The sequence below is a fragment of the Falco punctatus genome, assembly GCF_963210335.1.
Source record: "Falco punctatus genome assembly, chromosome: 3".
Taxonomy (NCBI): domain Eukaryota; kingdom Metazoa; phylum Chordata; class Aves; order Falconiformes; family Falconidae; genus Falco; species Falco punctatus.
The window spans coordinates 110568059-110589625 of record NC_137582.1 but is presented as its reverse complement, the minus strand read 5'-3'; the positions used below and the strand labels follow the sequence as shown (position 1 = coordinate 110589625).

At 50.0% G+C, this 21567-nt stretch overlaps 2 protein-coding genes across 3 annotated transcripts in view; both read left to right on the top strand.

Annotated features, from left to right (window-relative positions):
• The window catches only part of IFFO2 (intermediate filament family orphan 2), a 47053-nt gene extending 38253 nt beyond the window's left edge, over window positions 1-8800 (top strand). Inside the window, 3 exon segments of the mRNA XM_080381338.1 lie at window positions 736-825; window positions 1469-1599; window positions 2356-8800. Coding sequence (XP_080237464.1) covers window positions 736-825; window positions 1469-1599; window positions 2356-2461 — 327 coding nt within the window. The 3' untranslated portion in view covers window positions 2462-8800.
• A 456-nt stretch (window positions 8801-9256) lies between these two features.
• ALDH4A1 (aldehyde dehydrogenase 4 family member A1) lies at window positions 9257-21316 on the top strand. Of its 2 annotated transcripts, none has more exons than XM_080381337.1 (15): window positions 9257-9527; window positions 10275-10368; window positions 10702-10794; window positions 10909-10956; window positions 11343-11498; window positions 12067-12216; window positions 12343-12417; window positions 14868-15055; window positions 15950-16023; window positions 16548-16744; window positions 17128-17175; window positions 17534-17686; window positions 18378-18499; window positions 19099-19217; window positions 19348-21314. In XM_080381337.1, the coding sequence occupies exons 1-15, from the start codon at window positions 9502-9504 to the stop codon at window positions 19458-19460; spliced, it is 1656 nt and encodes a 551-aa protein (XP_080237463.1). In that variant the 5' UTR covers window positions 9257-9501; the 3' UTR covers window positions 19461-21314. The 2 variants fall into 2 exon arrangements, with proteins under 2 accessions (XP_080237463.1, XP_080237462.1); XM_080381336.1 differs by lacking the exon at window positions 9257-9527 and adding an exon at window positions 9646-10083 and having other exon boundaries at window positions 19348-21316.
• The last annotated feature ends 251 nt before the right edge of the window (window positions 21317-21567 follow it).

Sequence of the window (21567 nt, the reverse complement as noted above, 5' to 3'; positions counted from 1 at the left end):
GGGAGGTAGGTAATAGCATGAAGGAGAGCATGAACAATGACATTGTTTTAATCTCTTTGTGACAGCATGAAATAGCGCTGTATGTTTTGTAGCCCAGACCATACTGGCAATCCAAAGTGATAAGGATATGGGAGCTGTTGTCTGGCAGGATGTTTCCTTTGGGACAGCATGTGTTCTTGCGTGTGGTGTTTTCATCGATAGCATGCAGGAGAGAGCTTGCTTTATCTAGTGGTTAAGTGAAGAATTTCAATAGGATGGAGACTTGAAAGGACTTGAGAGTAATTTGTAATCAGAAAATGAGAATTCCAGTGCAAAGCCGTAAGTCGTGGTGAGGTCAATGCAAGGGAAAACTTAGTTTCATGGCTGGAGAGCATTACAGTCTATCCAAGTGTGATCAGACTGTGAAAGGTTTGGGAAAATCCATGGGTTTGGTTCTTTGACATCATCAGGTATATGCGTTTAGTTGCCGGAGCTTTGGTCTGTAGGTTCCTTGATCAGAGACTTTATCTTTGTGTGTCCAAAGCCATGGTCATGGTACAAAAATGTCTCCCGCTATGCCAGGTCTAAGCGGCAGAATGTTGCTTGCCTGCATAAAAATGTATTGAAAAAAATCTTTGCATGAAAGAGGTTAACAACCTGCAGTTCTGAGTGAGGTTAAATAAGAAAATCTTCAGTCCGCTACTGAATTCCTTGTTAGTTCCTTGCTAATGCTTTGTGTCCTCCTTTCCCCTGCAGGAAGAAAACCTGGGAAACTTGATCCACGAAACAGAGTCTTTCTTTAAAACGAGAGACAAGGAATACCAAGAAACAATAGGGCAGATAGAGGTAAGGAAGTGGTTTGTGACAGTATGAATTGTTTCTGATGGATGAAAAACACGCAGTGTTCCAGTCCACTATACCCACAGAGGAAAGGTGGAATGTCTCTATATCCAAGAATGCAAAGGTGTTTTCCTTTGACATCCTCTTGGGATTTTTTTCTAAATGTCATTCTCTATGCAGCACTGTTACTGAGTAAGCATAAATCTGTAGCTTGTGGAGAGAGAACCTTCAGAACAAAGAGAACAAAAGCACACTATTATTCATTTTCCCCTGTTTGTCCTGCATATCCACCATCACACACTGGGAAATGCTTTACGAGATGTGGCCTCACAGGTCACCAGGCACAACAGCTGTAGCTTCTCAACCATCTTTGCCCTGCCTAGAATATGCTTTCAGTAATTACTGCGTGTTGACAAACAAGATGCCAAACAGCAGAAAAAAAACCTCAAGGGCTGTTTAAAAAGTGTTGAGCTGTGATTGGAATACGCTTCATGAGCTGATGAATACATTGGCAGTATGCAACACCGAGGTTAAACATATATTGTGCGGGTGTTTTGGCTTGGCTCTGGGCAGCGTTAAAATTGAGCGATGCTGGGAGAAGCTGCTAGCAGCTCACCTTAGGCTGATTATTTTCTCTTATTTCTTACAGCTGGAATTGGCCACGGCCAAGAGTGACATGAATCGCCACCTTCATGAATATATGGAAATGTGTAGTATGAAAAGGGGCCTGGATGTACAAATGGAAACCTGTCGTAGGCTTATCAAAGGCTCAGCTGACAGGTAATAAGCTACCACCATTCTGCCTGGGGTGCTTCAAGAATTGTTTCCTGCCAAGTTGTTTTAAAGGCAATAGTACCATTTTGTCCTAAAGCTTTGTCTTTTAGATAATCCTGTTTGGTTCAGGGCCAAATACCAGTCTTATAAGGAGCCCTATAAAAGTGTCTCGGTTCCTACACACAGTAACACTGCTCAGGATTCAGCACTTATTGTTAAGACCAGGGATCTCTAACCTGGACAGATGTTTAGTCTTCATGTCGTAGATCTACAACTCTTGAACAAAGCCTAGAATAAATCTTGACTGTGGACCTACATGAAGAACGTGGGTTTTAATCTTCTCATGTGTTAAGAACTCTATACTATGATGGATTTTCTTATCTCTTGCTCACCCCCAGTACACGCCCTGGCTTCAAAGAACAAGATGATAAACTTTTTGGGGGTTTTCAAGACTGTACGTATTATGGATGATGAGAGTCTCTGTAGGATGTTCATTGGACTTGTGTCCTGCTCCCTGTCAGTAAACCTAGGGCAGCCTTTGTTTGTATAGGAGATTGCAGGGGTGGGGTGGCAGCACACGGGCTGCTGACGTTTACTACTGATATTTACTGTAAACCCAAAGTTTAATGTTCATAAAGGATACTTTAAATTGTTTTGGGCAGTGAAAGGACCATCTTCTTTAAAGATTCCTCCCCCCCGCCCCTCCCTTCTCTCACTGATATTTAATTTTTTGTTTAAACCTTTCTCTTAATTTTTCGACAGAAATTCTCCATCTCCCAGCTCTGTAGCCAGCAGCGACTCAGGAAACACAGATGAAATTCAGGACGATTTGGACAGAGAGACGGATGTGGAGCCCATGGTCAGCTGATACGTAGTTGGAGCATTCCGGTGAAAGGGAAGATGGAAGAAAAGATTAAAAAACAATACACTGATGGGGGGAAAATAAGACTCGTAAGCCCTTGCACAGGGTTTCTAAGGACTCATTCCTACACGCATCCCCACCCCACCCAAGGATTGGTGCTGTAAATTTCTATTGTTATACAAATCATAAATGCAGAGTCCTGTAAGAAAACATGGTGTTTTAATTGTGCCTTTGCCCCAAGCTGAGCCACTTTGAGCTCCAGTGGAATATTAATAGCAGGTGTTTTTATAAAAAATATTACTTAAAAAAAATCTGGTAGCAGCAGAGAATGGTGCTGCAAAGGCTCTGGGTATCTCAATAAGCTTATGGGTTTATTGAACTGCGCACTGATTGGCAAAAGGAATGCTGGCAAAATGAGAAGCAAACCCAAGACAATTAAGGTACTATTACCAATGTCTGGCACAAAAAAGAATGCCTCAAAATTGAACTGTAAACATTTAAGAATAATAGCAGGTGTCGAGGCAGCTTTTAGGATTAAGCAGTTATACAATATTAAAAGGAGTTACTTCATTCCATCTTTCTGGGTGAAGGAGCCTTTGAGATTTGTGCAAGCTTTCTGCTAGGCTCCAGAATCCGAAGCAGCAGGTCTCAGCTCGGTGGCAAAGCAGGTGGACAGAGGAGGGTTCAGTGGGGTGGGACTATCACTGATAAACTACTATGCAAAAAAAAAAAAAAAAAAAGCTCGCCTTATTTATATGGAATGTTTGGTCCCTGCTGGGCTACAGTTATCTCTTGGGGAAAGGAAAGCTAAAAACACATTTGCACATGTTAGTTATCTGTAGAGCTTCTTTTGAGGAGGAATGTCGTATTACAATGCCTTTGTTTCCAGTGATTGGATTAAGAGGGGAATCAGCCCTTCAGTTCCGTGTTGTTTTGTGTTTTCCTTTTTTCAGTTTTGTTTTGTTTTGTTTGTTTGTTTGTTTTTTTTTTTTTTTTGTTAAAACCCATAGTGTTTGCAGATTTTACTTTGCTGACAGGGAGATAACTCCCATTTTATGCTGCTTTCATGATGTTTAGAGTGGGGTAGTTGAAGCATTGGGATAAACGGACATGTGGTGGTGTAGATGTAGACTTGAGACATGCCATTGGGAGAGTTCCAGACCACTGTTCTTCAGAAAAGCTGAACATCGGAAAATGCTGTAATCCTTTTTAGGGCATAGTGAAATGAATCCCAAACTACTGCTGCCCTAGAACGAGGGAAGAACAGCCATGTGCTTTCTCTGTGAGAAAGTGAGGAGACGTAGGCTTTGTCAGTCTTTCTGTATTTTTACACAGGAGAAAGCAGCACCAGAAGTTGGATCACTTGGTGGTATTTTGAGGAAACTCTGGCATAATCAAGCTGTTCATGGTTATAATGGGAATTGTAGCACCTCAGCCAGGTAAAAACAGGGTATAAACCTCAGCCAATAATTTTTTGTTTGTGTTTTGGGGTTTGTTTTTTTTCTTTTTTTTTAGACTAAGGTTGGAAGTGTAGTTAATACTGCCTAAAGGTAACTGTGTAGTTAACTAGCAGTTGTAAGACTTGGAGTAAATACCAAATGTATTTTTTTTTTTTTTTTACCTGCCAGATAGCTTAGAAACTGCTATGTAGGGGCAGTGCTAGGACTGGACAGGGAAATATCAGATTTAAGCACCCTCTCAGTGTTATGTAAAGGTAAGCTGGCCAATCTTTTTAGCTTCCTGAGTATTGTTTCCAAGCCCCTCTCACGTATTGATCTGAAATCAGCGGGGTTGCATTGTAAGCATACAGCCAGTATAGATCAGTGTTCTTTTCTTCCAAAAAGAGCTCAAGTGTCTTGGCAAACAGCGCGTTCCTGGGCAGAAATGCCTCTTTGGCGCAGCTGTGCAGGGTGGCAGGGCCTCAGAGGGTTTCTGTGCCCGCTGTAACTGTGGGTACAGTAATGTTGTCTTCATTTGAGTTTCCCGTGTCGCTGCCTGGAGTTTCATCGCTGTTCAGATCAGTCTCCTACTTGGACACAATGGTGCTTTTGGGCCACATGAATCAGATGGGCTCCGTGTTTTTTTCAGCGTGGGGAGAAGTACTGGGATGATTCATCTGGATCCACAATGTGGAGGCCACGATCTGCAGTTGCTGGCTTCTGAGAAAATGGATGCAAGGATATTCTTGTGGTTTCCTTACTGATTGAAATACTCGGTGCAGTTATTCATAGAGTAGCTAGCGACTCCCTGGTTCCTGTGGTGTGGGTTAGGGGCTTTTTCAAAGCCTGTTTCAACGCGTAAATGTAGATAACTTTTCTCTGGGAAAGAAACCTTATTCCAAAGTGTTCATTCCTATTATTTCTTAGGTGGCCAAAGTGGTAAATGTCACGTTCACTAGGGCTGCAAGCTGGGGTGGGTGGGTGGGGGCCAGAGATGCGATATTTTTTTGAGGGGGCTGGGACTGCATGTTTTCAATAAAGTACTCTAAGGTTTTTGAAGCCTGTATGAACTACAGCTGCTAATATGTAGTTTCTCACGAGGCTGAGAAACCATCTGCCAAAGCTGAGTGTCTGTAATGCTTTAGTGACTTTGGTGGAGGCATTGTGAAGCAATCGACTTGCACAGTGAGTCGGCCTCATCAGAGGCTGTCGTTTGGCTCTCCTGAGTTATGAAATGCTCTTTGGTACTGGAGAAACTGAGCAACATTAATGGCCGTCCGGCTTAGCTGCTGTTTGCTGGTTTGTTTGTTTGTTTTCCTTAAAACTCAGTGTCCTAGTAGGAAAAAGGCTGAGTGTTCCTGAAACTAGTAGCTGGTATGTTGAGGGTTGGAAAGAATATCCTTAGTTTGATGGTGAGAGCCAAGTGAGGAAGCAGAAATTCAGCTGTGGAAACAAGCTAGCTGTAACCTACAGTTTATCTCATAGCCATAATTATGAGGAGCATCTGTAATAGGGTTGCATTTGTTGGTAATTTGTAAGGGATGTGGGTCTATAGTAGAGGATATAGAAATAACGTGTATGGTGGTGATGTGTATGATGGTAAATTACCATGGTTGTTGGTGTCTGTTTCTTATAACCATATGTAATCCATTTTTAAAGAAGAAAAGGTGATTTCGTACTTGGGATTGGGGTTTTGTTTTCGTTTAGGCTGTGTAGGACTTGGTGGATCAACCTTTCGGGAATTACTATGGTTGATCCTTGATAGTTTTTCTAGGAGGTCTTTTGGTTTAGTTTCAAGCGATGCTGCTGATTTAGCCGACAGTGGTCCTGTTCTGTTTGCGTATAACCACTCTGTATAAACCAGATCAAAAGCTTGCCAGAAAAAAATGGTGAAAATGCTGGAAATGATTTTGATGACCTCTTTCTTTTTCCTTTGTAAAGCTGTAAATACTTTATTTTTGTTTTCTATTCTTAATGCGGTGTCATATTGACACTTTTTTAGACTTACAATCAGAAAATCCTCCTCATTGTTTCTCATTTTTTAAAGGGGGATTTCAAGGAAGCAAATTTTTTTGCTTGTTAGCAGTGTAATAGATCAAATTCCTAAAATGGGTTTGTACAAACAATGTTTTCAGTAAACAAACGGCAGTTGCTTTTGTGGATGCATGTTGTTCAAAAATGTCCAAAGAATAATGTGGTACAAACATTTTTTTCAAAGACTTAGTAATTATAATATTAGTTCACACAAGGAAAAACAAAATTCTTTAAAAAAACAAGTGTCGGGGCTGGGGGGGACTATAATGAAACTCATCTAAGCTAAATGTGTAATCTATTTATAAAAAACACAGTATATAGTCTATTTTTATTAGAGGTTTTTAAAGTGCAAACAGAATTCTGTTAGCAAATGCAATTATTCCCTTGTAAAGTATCTTCTGCTCTGATGTGACTCCAAATTCTCAAAAGTTTTCAAGTGACAACATGGGAACAATCTAACAGGTACGGCTGTGAAGCACTTGCCCATCGCTTCCTAGGAGCAAGAGAAGGGGGGGGGGGAAGTAAAAGAAATTAACAGCTTTTCTGCAGCTGCAGGAGTATTGCTGTTTCTCCTGGGTTTTTTTTTCCTTCCCCTGATGGCGTGGCATTCTGCTGAAGAGGGTAAGGACCTCTGTTTGCTCTCCTAAACCTCAGGGGTGATTGCAGCACAGTAGTTTTAAAATCTGCCCCAGAGTGGGTTTTGTGCTTTACCTGGTTAGAAGATAAATGATGTTTGTCTACACTGGCATCAATTGGAATTAACTTGATGAGACAAAGTAATAGATTGGAATTGTGCCTGAATAGAGTTCTAAAGCTGCTTCTAATACATGATTATTTTTTTTTGCATAACCATTCCTGCCAGCAAAAACACAAGTAGAGTCCTTGGTCCAGGGTTGGCTTGAGGAAAAGCCACAGCGATTGGTGGGTGCTCACAGCCTTGCCACAGCACTGCGGGCTCTGTAAAGCAGCTATTTCCTTCTGTTTCCCTTGGCTCTGGAGAAAGGCAGGAGAATGTTTGTGTTGGAGCACACAAAGAAGAGAATTGCAATATTGGGAAGTGTCTGATTGTGTTTCACGTTTGAGAGTGCTTCATTTTAGAGCTGAATGTTAAAAGCACGATTTATCACAGCAACATTAAGAAATTATAGTGCTTCCAGGGTGTAATAATACCCTGAGGAGGATTTTTCACATTTTGCTTCAGGACTTCTGGGTTTTTTATTCTTTTGCACTGGTCCAGGACTTTGTTGCAGGGGAACACACAGGTTTTAAAAATATCTGCCTTCAGTGTTAAGTCACACAAATGCTTGGTTTTAAGCTTTTAGTAGAATGTAACTTCTGTCAGTTCGAGTTTTAAATGAGAAAAGAAATTGCCACTCTAAGGCAACACATAGTATCCTGGTGTTAATAATGCTGGGTTCAGAGGTGAACATAAACACTACCTGCCAAATTCTTCATTCAATCCCTTGCCAGCCCGTTTCTGGGGAGGGGAACACCGAAGGCTTGAACACAAGTCTTTGGCAGAGTAGTGAAGAAACACTTGATTATTTCTTTTTGTCTGTTTTTGTGTGTAGTTCAGTGTCTTAAGACCCTTCTGCATTTGCAGGAGCCTTTCAGAGCTTCTCTTTTGAAGAAGCAAACATTGTGTTTAAGAAGTGGGTATTTGATGCCTCTAGAAATCACAATTCCCTCCTAATTTGAGGCACTCCAACAGTGAAGCACTTCAGTAAGCAAAGGTGGTGCTTGTGGGTCTGGCTGGCTCCATCTTTGGAGGAAAGATGAAGTTAATGCTTAAAAAAACCCAAACCCTGGGGTGGCTTCAAACCTGTGTTGTTTCCATGGCAGAACACCCCAGTACCACTGTGCCACAGACCCAATGCCCGTGGTTTGAGGGCTGCCCAAACTGATGACCCCTGTACAGATTTCATCTGAAATCCTGAAATTTCTTCTTTATCAGAGAGGGCTGAGGATCGTTAAAAGCTTGGTCACTAGACACACTTCTTGTGTAACGTGGTTTCACCAAAAGACACGCAATTGAGTCCTTAAAACACCTTAACCTGCGGCTAAAGTGTATTGTAGCTAAGTTCTGCCAAAAATGATTATTTATTATTTAATGTGTTTAAGTGGAGGGTATTGATGACTCTTTCCCCATGCTGTGTCACTTCTTGTCAGTTTCTCTTAGGTCATGTAAGAATTTCTTTTGTACACATTAAAACAGACTACTGATCAGTGTGGAAATGAACCTGTTTACCGTACTGTTGTAAATATTGTGCTTTATATTCTGTATATTAGCTTCTTTTAAAGAAAAAGACTGAATTGATGATGCTATTTGATCTCTGGGGAGGAAAGGACAAAGGATGAGCCAGCTCCCAAGCTTGCTCCGGAGTAGAGATGCACATCGATTACCTCTGTGGCTGGAAGCCTGTCCTGGATATTTGCAAGCAGACCAAATGGTGGTGGATTTGGGACCATCAAAGGCTTCAGAAATCTAATCCACTTTAGCAGGGGCACCGAGAAACACCCGCAGCGAGAGCCAGAAGCATTCACACTCCTCTGTCCTCTGAGTTCCAGTGGATTATCTCCATTTTAACTTCTTTAGTGCCAAAACCAACCTCACCGCCCCCTTCCAGGTCTGCTGTCCGGTGCCCTGTACTGTGCTTCGGTCTCACATCCCACCAGGTCCGTCCGTCCGCGTTCATCCTTCGGCACTCGGCCCATCGCTCCATCGCTCGCCGTACCCGCGGTTCTCTGCGCAGAGGGGGTGTGCGGGAGCTCGGCCACGCAAACGGGTTATGGTCCTTCTCTGGTTACAAGAAAAAAAAAAAAAAAAAAACAAAAAAAAAACCAACTTATCAAATAAATACCAAACACCTGGTTCACGTCTCTGTGTGTTAATTTCAGGGTTGGAAAACACCTGCAGAGCAAAGGCTGCTGGGGGCGGGGGGCTGAGGGTGGCAGGGGCCTGCTCTTGAGGTGTTGAAATTAGGAAATAGAAATACCCGGTGTAAAACCAGGCCTCCTGGTGGCCATCTCCCCCCCCCCCGCCGGTCCCTCGTTTTGGGTTAAAACCCTTTTTTTTTACGGTTTGGGTGCGCGATGGGAGCAGCCCCCTCACCCCGCTCCCCGAGGCCGGGCCCCGCCGCCAGCCGAGCCGCCGTTGCCGCGTACGTTTTATTTTTTGGGCTTTTTCTGAGGGGGATGGTTTGGGTTTGGGGGTTTGGTTTCTTTTTTTGGTTTGTTGTTGGGTTTTTTTAATTATTTTTACCTCAGCCCAGCGCCCCGCCCTCTCCCACGTGCTGCGGCGCGCGGCCGGCCCGCTGGTCGGGCGCAACCACCGGTGAGGAGATGGGGGGGGGGGGACGGGACGGGCCACTCCCGCCCCACGAGAGGGGGACACCACCATACACACACAGAGAGTGCGCGGGTGTGTGGCTACTGTGGGAGCGATCTACTTCCCTCCCCCTCTTTTTTTTTTTTTATTTTAATTTATGATTTAATTGTACTGGTTTGTCTCCGTCTCCCCCGCCCCTTGTCGGTTTGGGCGCGGCCGCGGGCCGGCGAGGCGGCGGGGCCGGGATGTGGCGGGCGCTGAGGGGCGGCGGGTGAGTGCGCGGCGGCCCCTTCCCCCTGCGGTCCCTTCCCCCTGCGGCCCCTTCCCGGCGGGGCGGCCGGACCCCCCTACACCCCGGCCCCCCGGGACCCCCCGGGACCCCCCTCTCCGCAGCACCCACGGCGGCTGGGGCGCTGCGCTCATTCCCTGCCCTGCCCCTCGCTGGGCGGCCCGGCGCGGGCGCCTCCTCGCCACCTGCGCGGGTTCCCCCCCCTTTTTGCCCCTTTTTTGGGGCAATATTGCTGAGAGGGGCATTTCCGCGGCCCCGGGGGGGTGGGAAGCACGTAGCCCCGGCATGCCAGGGGCCAGCGGCTCGCTGGAGCCCGGGGCTGCCAGCCTGGCCTTCGCCCCGTCCCCTGCACTTTGCCCGCAGCTGGGGCGGTGGAGCAAAGCGCATCGACTCGGAGCTTGCCCTGCGCCTTGTCCCTTAGAAATTAATATATCAGCATTTTTTTCGTGGCAAGGAGAAGGGATAGTTGCATGGAGGCTATGTCCAGGCTCAGCTCCCGGCTCCAGCATCACCTTCGGATGGGCAGGATGCAGCACAGGCAGGCGACACGGTGCCATGCGCGGGCGCGTGTGGCTGGTTTGGCCAGGGAGCAGGGTGTTAAGTGATAAAATACGGCATTAACGATAAAACACGGCGTTAAGCCATAAAACACATGTGAGCTGGAGGTTGGGGCGCGGAGAGAAGGAGGAAACCAGGGGGATTTCAGCATCTGTCTTGCTCCTCACCTAGGCGGAGATGGCAGCACCACTCAGCCATCCAGGTGACCAACGAGCCGATCCTGGAATTTAAGCCAGGGAGCCCCGAGCGAGCAGCGCTTCAGAAGGTACCACCGTAGGGAATTGGGCTTTTTGGGGTGTTGAAGGTTCTGGTTTGTGCTTCAGGTGCTGCGCAGCAGCCCCAGGCGCTTTCCTGGTGGGGGAAAGCCCTGTCCTGCCCAGCATCCACTCCTTCCCTTTGGCGACAGTTGGAGTTGTAAGTTCTGTCCTGGTTCCTCCAGCCCGCAGGCACCCCCTTCCCAAGGGACCGAAGGAAGCCTGTCTGCAGGTTTCCCTGTGCTCGTGGGGCTGGCAGGGAGGTGGATGGAGAGGGAGGGCGGGCAGCTGGTGGGGGTCTGCGTGTGCAGCTCCCACCGTGGTGCTCTCCTCCTCTGGCTCAGGCACTTGCTGACCTGAAGGGCAAGACAGAAGCCATCCCGTGTGTGATCGGGGGAGAAGAGGTGTGGACACCGACGGTGCGGTACCAGCTGTCGGTGAGTTTGCGGGAAAATTCTTGTTTAACAAGGGAGCACAGAGCAGGAGGGTGTACTCATCAGGAGGGGGATCTCTTGGGCTGATAACTATGAAAGTTTTTCTTCTCTTTTCAGCCTTTTAATCATGCGCACAAAGTGGCCAAGTACTGCTACGCCAGCAAGGTGAGCGAGCACACCTTGCTGCTCTCCCTCTTCTTTTCGTGTTTTTTGGGAGGGGAACCAGCAGCACTTCATCTGTGTTTAGCAAGTCTTATCTCGCAGCGGGGTTGCAGCATGATGTGCTTTGAGATTGCTGGTGAGAAGGCTGGGAGAGACACAAATGATTGCTCAGGCTGTGAGCAGGGAGGCTGCAGGGGTGGGTGCTGGCTTTCCAAGTCCCAGGGATCTTGAAACAAATTAGTACCAGGAGCTGTAAATTCGGGGTTATGATGGGAAAGTGGCTGCTGTTGTTTGTGCCTGGGGGTGGATAGCCCTTCATGTTTCCCTCCCAGCTGGTGGTGGAGAGGCAGTGGGTTTCTCTTTGCTGCCTTTCCCCTTCTCTTCTGCAGGAGCTCATTAACAAAGCCATTAATGCTGCCTTGGCAGCGAGGAAGGAATGGGACCTGAAACCCATCCAGGACCGAGCCCAGATTTTCCTGAAGGCAGCTGACATGCTGAGCGGCCCGAGGCGAGCAGAAGTGCTGGCCAAAACCATGATCGGGCAGGTAAGGGGCATGTGGGATTGAGCTGGCAGATAGCTGGGGCGAATGGGAGAGAATCTGGGGAGCTGGGGAAGCAGGGCAGGAAGAGCTGCCAAGATGTTTTTTGGCAGTGGGAATGGCTGTAATGTTAGAAGTGCCTGTAGCTGTACCGCGAGCGGTGCAGACTGATCCTTGCCTCTTTGCTGAGAAAGAAGGGAGGTGAAGCTGGGAGCCAGGCCTCCTGGAACGGGATCAGCTGATGCAGTGGGCTGCACTTACCGGGCTGACCTTTGTGAGATGCCCCAGCAGCCCTGGCTTTCCTGGGGGAGGCCCTCAAGGGCAGATGGGGAGCACGGGTGGGTGTGATATTCCCTGGCACAGGCTGCGTTTGCCTCTGCTCGCTGCAAAGGAGATGTGGTGGGATAGGGGCTTGCAGGAGGCCACATCTTTGGAAAGCGAGCACGTGGTCTGCGTGAGAGAGGCAGCCCACAAGCTGCGTCTGGCTGCGCCGTGCCGCACTGCTGCAGCACGCGGCATTCCCCCCACCGCCCTCCCCTCAGTGCTTTTTAATTGATGCGACCTCTCCTGGCAGGGTAAAACGGTCATCCAGGCAGAAATCGATGCTGCTGCGGAGCTGATAGACTTCTTCCGATTCAATGCCAAGTATGCCCTGGAGCTGGAGAACAGCCAGCCCATCAGCGTGGACATCAGCACCAACAGCATGGTTTACCGGGGGCTGGAGGTGAGGGAAGGGCTGAGGCTGCCCCCCTGCTTCTGGAACTCTCTTTTTTTGCCCCAGGCTGTGGTATCACACCACGGTGAGAGGAGGCACCGTGCTCCCACCCATCACTGCCTCTCCCACCCACAGGGTTTCGTGGCAGCTGTCTCCCCCTTTAACTTCACGGCGATCGGTGGCAACCTGGCAGGGGCTCCAGCATTGATGGTGAGTGTCATGGTGAGGTTTAAGGAAAGCCAGGGATGGCGAGGAGAGTCTGGGAAAAGGCTGGGACAGGGACCCCATCTCTCTGAGGCTGCAGTTTGCCTGGTCTGGGATCTGCAAGGAGTGAATTCAGCCTCCCTGGTTCTCTGGTGCTGTTTAATAGGCCACACCTGTGGTCCTGCTTCTGTTGGTCCCCTTGAATTCAAGCAGCTGTCCTGCAATTAGATTCAGATGTCTTCAATTACAAGAAGGCATTCTAGTGGCTGGGTTTTAGACCTGTCCATCAGTGGACAGGTGTGTTGGAGGAAGTGTTAGAAAAGGAAACAACCACCCAAACCTGTTCGTCTGGGGTTTTATACAAAGCAAGCTGTCTTTTCCTTCCCAGGCTGAGTTGTAGGTTGAGGGAAGGTCAGGGTGCTGCGGGAGGGAGGGGAGACGAGAAACACAGCAGGGTTCGGTTCTCCTGTGTGGTGCTTGCTCTGTGAACCAGGTTTCAGGGTGCTGTCATGACCCAAAAGTGTGATCTGTTTGTAATTGCTCAGGTTCCTCTTGGATGACGCTTTTTGGTTGCAGTGGGTGTGTTAGGGCGAAGGCAGGAGAGAGCGGGTCGTGGCCCTGGCATGTAGCACTGAACTGGGAGACAGGAGACCCTGGCAGACATAAAAATGGTCCAAAAAGTCAGAGTATCAGCAAACAGCATTTCTGTAGTTGTCACACACCAATGTGTCTGTTGAGGATGGGGAGCACCTGCCTTTGCAGGGTGGGTTTTGGGGAGAGACTGTAGCAACCTGATTAATTTGGGCCAGGATTAATTAATTTATTGTTGCACTGGAAAAAAATTTACAAAATTGTCCTAAGCTCTTTACTGATTAGGCTCAGGTTTCATCCTGACACCAAAGAGGGGTCCCTGCAGCAGTAGCGTCCTGTGTTGGAGGTGGACGAGGCTGTGATAAGGGAGCACACCAAGCTTTTAATCTGGGGACGTCACATTTTAAAACCATTTTTGGGGTGAAGCATTTGAACCTGTCACTTCTTTAGGGGAGGAGTGGGGAGAAGGAAGGAAGAGGGTGAAACTACTAATGTGGAACTGGGAAAGTTTTTTGGGGAGGGGAAATGCATTCCTCCCACCCCAGGATTCGAGGAAGGTCCTCAGCTTTGGGGCATTTGGTGCTAAATTCATCCCAGAGCAGACAAACCCTGCTGGGATGGGGCAAGCCCACACTGACGGGTCTGGGGGAGCTGTTTTGGGCGTCCTGCAGTGCATCCCTCCTTGAGTGGGACGATAAATTCCCACCGGGCTGCTGCAGTGTGATGAAATCCCCCTGCTCACCCTGGGGCAGGGGCAAAAAGGAATGGGGTGGCTTGAAAAGCTCAGCCACAGGTGGTACCTGGAATTAAATTTAGGAGAAAATGGTGCTTAACAAGTGGGTATTAATTAGAACCCCAGTCTTCTAGTCACCACAGTGTGCTTCCCAGGGGATTAAACATTGCTCTTGATAAATAGCTGCAGAGATCAATGCAGTTAATGCTGTTGGGAGCAGGATTTCCTCGGAACCGGAGCAGTTGCTGCACTGCACTGGTACCCAGGCTGCCAGGCATACTGGCACTGATTGTGGCCTGTTAGGTTTCCCAGTTGCTGGGAGATTTTTTGCAGTGTGGTTTGGTTTGCAGTGCCGTTTGGAACGGCAGGATTAGAGCCGGCTGCGAAGGAGCTTTGCCTACGCCACAAGTCCCTGGAAAGCAGGCGCCTGGTTGAGACAGAGTCCAAAACTCCCCATCCTGCTGCCCCAGGGCTTTGACCCTGTTGCACGGTCACGTGCGGTGCGTCGGGGGCCAGGCAGTGTGACAGTGACACCGGGGAGGTCACTGGGCCCCTGTGGCTGCGCACGGAGCTGAAGAGAGGACGGTGGTGCAGAGCCAAAGGGGTGGGGGCCTGCCGGCAGTGGTTTAGCTTCCCAGCCAAGTGTGCTGTTGGCTTGTGCACGTTTCATCTGGGCGTGAGGTTTGATTTCAGCGCTTTGGCTGGCACAACCACCTGCTGGGTCCTGCGCAAAGCCGGTGGCAGCGGGTGACAGTGCTCGCAGTGCCATAAGCACATTTTTTAGCGGCGCTGTCCCATTTCCCGAGACGTAAAACAGCTTTGTGTTTTACGGCTCCTCATAGGGAAGGCAAAACTGTGTCCTGGGCGAGGGAGGGTGTGAAAGGCTGGCACAGCAACCTGGTGGTGTGGAAGGGGAGGATTTTTGTGCCTTTCAGCTGACCAGGGCTATCGCAGTCCTTTTCAAAACCAGTGCTCGGGGTAAAAGGTAGGTGTGAATCACCCAAAGGTGCCGTTGCTGTGGTCCTGTCCGCCGTGGGCTGCAGGACAGACTTTTGCCAGAGCGTTTGAGCGTTGCATAGCTGTGTTTGGGCTGAAGCCTTTCTTTGCATGCTGACTTTGTCCTCTCCCGCAGGGAAACGTGGTCCTGTGGAAGCCCAGTGACACTGCCCTGCTCTCCAGCTATGCTGTCTACAAAATCCTCCTGGAAGCTGGGCTCCCTCCAAACGTCGTGCAGTTCGTGCCAGCAGATGGGCCTGTTTTTGGAGACACCGTCACGAGCTCCGAGCACTTCTGTGGGCTCAATTTCACCGGCAGCGTGCCGTACGTTGGGGAGGGCAGTGGTAGTGGGGAGAGGGGCGAGGAGCTGCTGGCTGAAGTGATGCTGGGTGCTCGTCTGCCGGTCCTTTGAGCATGCAGGGCAGCGTTGAGTAGGGCAGCAGGCAGGCAACTGGCCATCCTTACACAACATAATGAAGGCAGGGTTTTTAAAACCGATGAAAAAAGCGTCTAACCAGGTTTTCTTGCCACGGGGAGTGCATTTAATAGCAGGGAGTTTCTGTTGCTAAACCCGAGGCACAGAGAATAGACAAACTCACATGTGACAATCCCAGGGATGCCGTGATTTGGCTTAAACCGCACTGCACTGGCAGGGCGATGCCAGCTCCAGGTAGATTTGCATACCTGCACTCTGCCTGCACGTCGTGGTGTGTTAGTGATGCTGAGGGCCCCGGCAAACTGCAACGGGCTATTAAACCCGGGGACCCCGCTCCACTGGCGAAGGACATGGTCTGATGAGTATCGTGCTTTAAAGGTGGGAAGCTCATAAATTAGTATTAGCAGCTGTGCCTCCTGTTGGGAGGTTATTAGCATTTTTATTGTTTTGCAGCCAAGGGGTTTGTCACAGTAAGGACTGAAAGGAAGGGGGGAAAGGGGAAGAGCAGAAACTTCTGCTGGATGTTCACTCCTGTGGTCTTCCCCGTGACACTGCAACAGTTTCCTATTTTTAAAACTACGGGGTTGTTGCGTAGTGCCATTGCTTTGATACCTAGGGTCTCGTTCTCAGCTAGCATCTCCTCTGCCGCTTGCAGGGCGTCCTTTGGTGACAGACACAGGGTTTTGCTGGGGTCCCCTTCAGCAGGACACATCACCCACACATGCCTTTTCCAGTGCCACCCTTGTGCAAAGGCACTAACCAGCTCCTCCTTTCTCTTCCAGGACTTTCAAGCGGCTCTGGAAGCAAGTATCTGAAAACCTGGATCGCTACCGCAATTTCCCGCGTCTGGCTGGAGGTAACTGCCACTTACACCTTTTTTTGGTGGGGAGGCCGTGCAGGGGTGGCAGGGGCGTCCGTTTCTCTCCTGCTCAGGTTGGAACTAAAGTGATGGCCAGGATTCCTCTCATGAGCAGAGAGCAAATGACACAGTAGATTGTGCCCTGTCCCTGCTCTGTGGCAGAAGTGTAAAGCTTGTTCGTGGGGGTGCACTGGGTATTTGGAGGAGCTTATGGGATGGGTTTTTACGGTGGGGAGCTGGCGCTTGGGCAGGGGGCGGTGGTGCTCTGGGCTTGCAAAGCCTCCACGCCAGGTCTGGGAGCTCGGGTCGGTCCCTTTTCCATCAGTTTGGCAACCCTGCTCCAGCTCCTTGAGCTCTGGGCTTGGGCTCCCCGGGGTGGTGGTGCTCTCCCTGTTCCCCGAGGGACCCTGGCCCAGGCAGGGCGAGCCCCCTGGAAGAGACCTGGCCAGAGCTTGTGGTTTTTGAGGGCGACCCAGCCCTGACAACTCATTTGCCCCTTTTCCTCCCTTCTCTGGCACCAGAGTGCGGCGGGAAGAACTTCCACCTGGTGCACAGCTCAGCTGACGTGGCCAGCGTGGTGAACGGGACCCTGCGCTCGGCCTTCGAGTATGGTGGCCAAAAATGCTCGGCTTGCTCCCGCCTCTACACCCCGGACTCGCTGTGGCCCCAGATCAAAGAGAAACTGCTGGAGGAGCACGGGAAGATCAAAGTGGGAGATGTGAGCGGAGCTGCCGGGCTGCTGAAGGGCTTTGCAGCTCAGCGGGTGGTTGATGGGATTAGAGACTGCGGTAACTGGCTACTAATTCCTATTGAACCAAGCTTTTTATCCACTGGTTCTCCCCACCACCGCCCCTCCATGTCCCCCCCCTTCATCTTTTTTTAGTGATTAGAAATTAACTTGTAGCCAGCGTCTGCAGGAAGGATTGTGTAAGTCACTGAATACTGCAGACTAATTGAAAAGGGGTAGCTTGTGCCCTCGCACAGAGGTGCGTTTGGAGCGGAGGGAAATGTTATTTGGGGAATTGCAGCTCCTCCTAATTGCAAAGTTAGCTTTTTTGGCACAGTATGTACTTACGTTGCCTCCTTTCTGGCTTCCTGCAGCCCGCCCAGGACTTTGGGACGTTCTTCTCTGCGGTGATTGATGACAAGGTGAGCTCCCCTCTCCTGTTCCTACCGAGGCAAGAAGGTAACGCCACCAGGCTTGTGTTGTGTGTTAAATGGTTTTTATTGCTTACAGCAAAGTATGAACATCAGTGATTAACTGGAGCTGATTATCAGCCCTCTTTCACTCCCACCTGGAGTATTGCATGCCTTAGTCACTGCCCCTCCTGAAAAATGGGTTATTTTGCTGAGAAAATATGGGCTAGAATATATTTGGGACTCCGTTTCCAGCTCCCACTTCTGAGCTGGAAAAGCACTAGGAGCAGCATAGCATGAAGGGGGTTGCCCAAACCCCCTTTTGGACCCCAAACCCACCCTCTTTTTTTTTATTATTTCCCTTTCTAAGTCTTTTGCACGGATAAAGAAGTGGATCGAGCACGCCAAGAAGTCGTCCAACCTCACCATCCTGGCAGGGGGCGGCTGCGACGACAGTGTTGGGTACTTCGTTGAGCCGTGCATCGTGGAGAGCAAAGACCCGCAGGATCCCATCATGAAAGAGGTGGGAGCAGCTTGCGAGGGGGTGGCAGGAAAGGTGTGAAAGGGGCTAGAGGTCCCACCCCGAGATGTCTGCTGGGCACACGGAGGCGAGGTGACTGGTGCAGGGGTGGCTCCAAAGAGCTCTTTTTAAAAATAAATGGCCCTGACTTATCAAAGAGATTGACCACCAGGCACCAAAGTATTGGCATAAAAGACACTGCTCATTTATTGAAAACCTTTGATCAGGCTGGATCAAGGAAATTATCATATGATAACCTAAACTCTCAGACTCCTTACGCTGAAAAGAAATGTAACCCCAGTGGGATTCCTCTGGGTGAGGATGTCAGTTTGGGACAAATCAGCTTTATTTCAACCCTCAGCAGTATTATCCAGAAAAGAAATGCAGGAGCAAATCAGTACAGCTCTGATTCTCAGTTAACTCGTAGTCTGAGTCCTGCTGCTGCAGAAGGCAGCGAGTCAGTGATAGGAAAGAAAAAGATTCTTTCCTCAGCTCATGCTTTGTTCCCAGGTTTAGGGAAGCACTGGGGAACACCCCTCCTGGGGCTCCGAGCAGGAGAGGTGAAGCTTTTCTAGGAAGTCAGGTTCGGGAGCCTTATTGTCGCCCGGTTGTAGCTCATCGGGTGCTGTAGCACCCAACGCTGATTTCTGGAGGCTGTCCTTGCTGAGTGCTTTATTTTATTTTTGCTGTACAGGAGATTTTCGGCCCGATCCTCACGGTGTACGTCTACCCGGAGAAGCGGTACAAGGAGGTGCTGGAGCTGATCGACACCACGACGCCCTACGGCCTCACGGGGGCGGTCTTCGCCCAGGAGAAGTAGGTGCCAAAATCCGCTGCATCCCTGCCCCTCCCCCCCCACCCAGATCCCCTTTTGCCCTTCTGGGGGGAGCCAGCCACCCCGCTTCTCTCCAGAGCCCTGCGCTGGGTGCTGAGGAGCAAAGGTGGCACTGCCCCGCCAAGCTTATGCGGCTTGTAGCCCTCCTCCCACCCCTGAGGGAAGGGGATGGATGCTGCTAAAGCCGTTTCTCAGCCCCAAAATGCCTTTACAGCGAGAAATGATCCCAGAGGCCACGTTTGGAGCGTAGGGGAGGATGCACCCCCAGGCCCCTCAAGTAGGAGGGGAGTCTAAGAGCAGTGTAACCTCAAAGATGAAGTTATAATTACCTTCATTTTAGAACAATAAAACTTAAAAAGACAAGCAAACTATCAGAAAACAAAAGTGGGCTGATTTGATAGAGTTCTAAGGAGGCACGACCTGCTTCAGTGTGCATGAAACAACGTGCAGTGCTGGCAACGTGCGCGGAGAAACGCGAACAGGCTTTTTGCGCAGTTTCCATTGCCGTAGAAGAGCAGAGGCTTCCCCACAAGTTTTTGCCGTTGCGTTGTGGTCGCAGCCATTTCTGTTCCCCCCTTAGGAGAATCATTGATGAAGCCAGGAACCTTCTGCGCAACGCAGCCGGCAATTTCTACATCAACGATAAGTCGACGGGCGCCGTCGTGGCGCAGCAGCCCTTCGGAGGCTCCCGCATCTCAGGTGAGACAAAAAACTCCTGCCTGGAGACGGCACTCACCTACGCGGCCGCACACTGAGCTGCATCCCCCTCTGGGCAGGTCCCCCACCTCCCTGCTCGTGGTCACCAGCACTTTGTTACTTTCTGAAACAGGCACCAACGACAAGCCTGGTGGCCCGCACTACGTCCTGCGCTGGACGTCTCCCCAGGCCATCAAAGAAACGCACGTGCCGCTGACGGACTGGCGCTACGCCTACATGCAGTGATGCCTTCTCCCTGGCCCCGCGCCTGTACTACTGATCCTCAACGCACAGAGTAGCTTTGCAGCTACAACTTTAAATAGCACTTAAATCTATTGATCTTTAACCCAACGAGCTTAGGTTTTATTTTTAAAGAAAAATTCTATTATTAAATTGTAAACTCTGAGAAGAAAAAAAAAAAAAAAAAAAGTCCTTGTGGTTTTCTCAGTCACGTAAGCACGCTGCGGTAGTGGATTGAGGCGTGGTTGCAGGAGCATATCTGGGCACTGGTTCCTTTTTCCTTCCAATTTTTCTGTCCCGAGCAGTCCAGTGCAGTTCTCTCCCAGTGTGGCTGAGCGCTGGAATTAAAGCGGGAGACGAGCATTAAGAGGCTGGCCCAGTCCCAGTCACTAGCAGAAGGTGACATCCTTCCCTTCCCTGTCCCCAGGGCCACCTGGAGCCTGGCAGAAGCTGCTGGACATCCAGGGCAGCTGGTACCGGAGGGGGGGAAGCCGGGCTGGGCTGAAACCAGGCATGGGTGCCTTGGGAGCCCTGAGCTGTGTTTTCTCCCTGTTCCTGAGCAGGAGCGAAGCCTCACCTCCCACGAATGCTTGTGATGCAGGATGTGAACCTGGCAGAAAGCGCAGGGTGCGGGCGGTGCTCAGCGGTGAGGTTAAGTGCCTTACTTTACCTGTGCGTCACCTTACAACTGGTCTCAGGCACGCTGGACACGGGGCAGGCGGAGCAGCCGGCTCAGTCCCCTTGTTTCATTACTGGTGACAAGGTCCAGCTACCTCCAGCGTTTCCCCACCGGTTACTGGCTGCTTCCAGTGCTCTGGTCCCCTGCGTCACCACTGGAGGGAAGTGGAAAGGTTTTAAGGGAAGGTGTTTCCCTCCTAAACGCATTCCTGCACAAGCTGCTTGGGTGCAGCACCCCTCAGCACCCCTCGAAGGAACGGAAGTTGTATTTAAGGCAGCAGGAGGTGCCGGGACAGCAACCGGGGGTCTGCAATAACGAGGGCAAGATGTGTTTCCCGTCCTGTCGTGCTCTGCCCGGGGCCCCGCTGCCGTCCCGGGAGCTGCTTACCACCGCGGCCCCGCTCCCAGGCTGTGCGCGCTGCCCAGTTCAGGAGGGACATGAGTTCTGGCCTCTGTGGTCCCCGGTGCCGTGTCCTGCGCAGGTTCTGCCGCGCCAGCAGCGCGCTCACTGCGTGGTCCTGCAGTGCAAGTGGGAAAAGGGATTTTAGTCCCAGAGTCTCGCCTCCTTCCAGGATCATTTCTAATGTAGAAACGTTTATGTTTGTAACACCTACAATTAATAACTGTTCAATTATCAGGATTCGCAGGCAGAGTGGATAACCCTATAATAGGGCTGGTGTAATGAGCATTAAATATTGATCTGGTCCATGCCTGGGCTGGTGTCCAGCATGCAGGTCACAAACGACTTGCATTAATACCTGTGAATCCTGGTTTTACTGAGGGAAAATGTGCAATAAACTAAACTACAAAAAACTTTCTGCTCTTTTTGAATTATTTCTTCAGACTGCTGTCAAACAAAGAGCTTGATCGAGTGTGGCTTCGGTACCTTTAGTGCCTGCAACATGATAAAAGGTGGGACCAACAGGGCAATCCCCAAACCTGCTTCTGCATCCCAGCAGGTGCTGTTCGAGCGGCTCTGCTCCGTTTGGGGACCCGAGCGCAGGTGCCCCCGTCACGCCGCTGCACCCCACATCAACCAGCCCTGGTGGGTACCGATTATTTGTTAAACACCCCAGCTTTAGGGGATGAGCCAGGGCACCCTGCCTGCTACAGCTCTGCTTTCGCACGTGGTCGAGCTGTAGAGGCCCTCAAAAATCAGCCTTTTGGCTGTGCTTACCACCACGCTCGTGCTATTTTGGGGGGGGGGAAAAAACCCAACAAAAAACCAAATAAAAATCACCAGTTTTGTATTTTCTGCTAAAACTGATATCCCCCTTGCATAAGGCTGAGAGGCAGCACCGATCGAGTAGGTGCCCAATTCTGTGTCACCTGGGTTCATACAGAGCATCACGCAGGAGCCTGGTGCAGCTCCAAAACACCAACCGCAATCCCACGGCAGGGAGGGCGGGATTGACCCCCGGCCCCGATTTCAGGG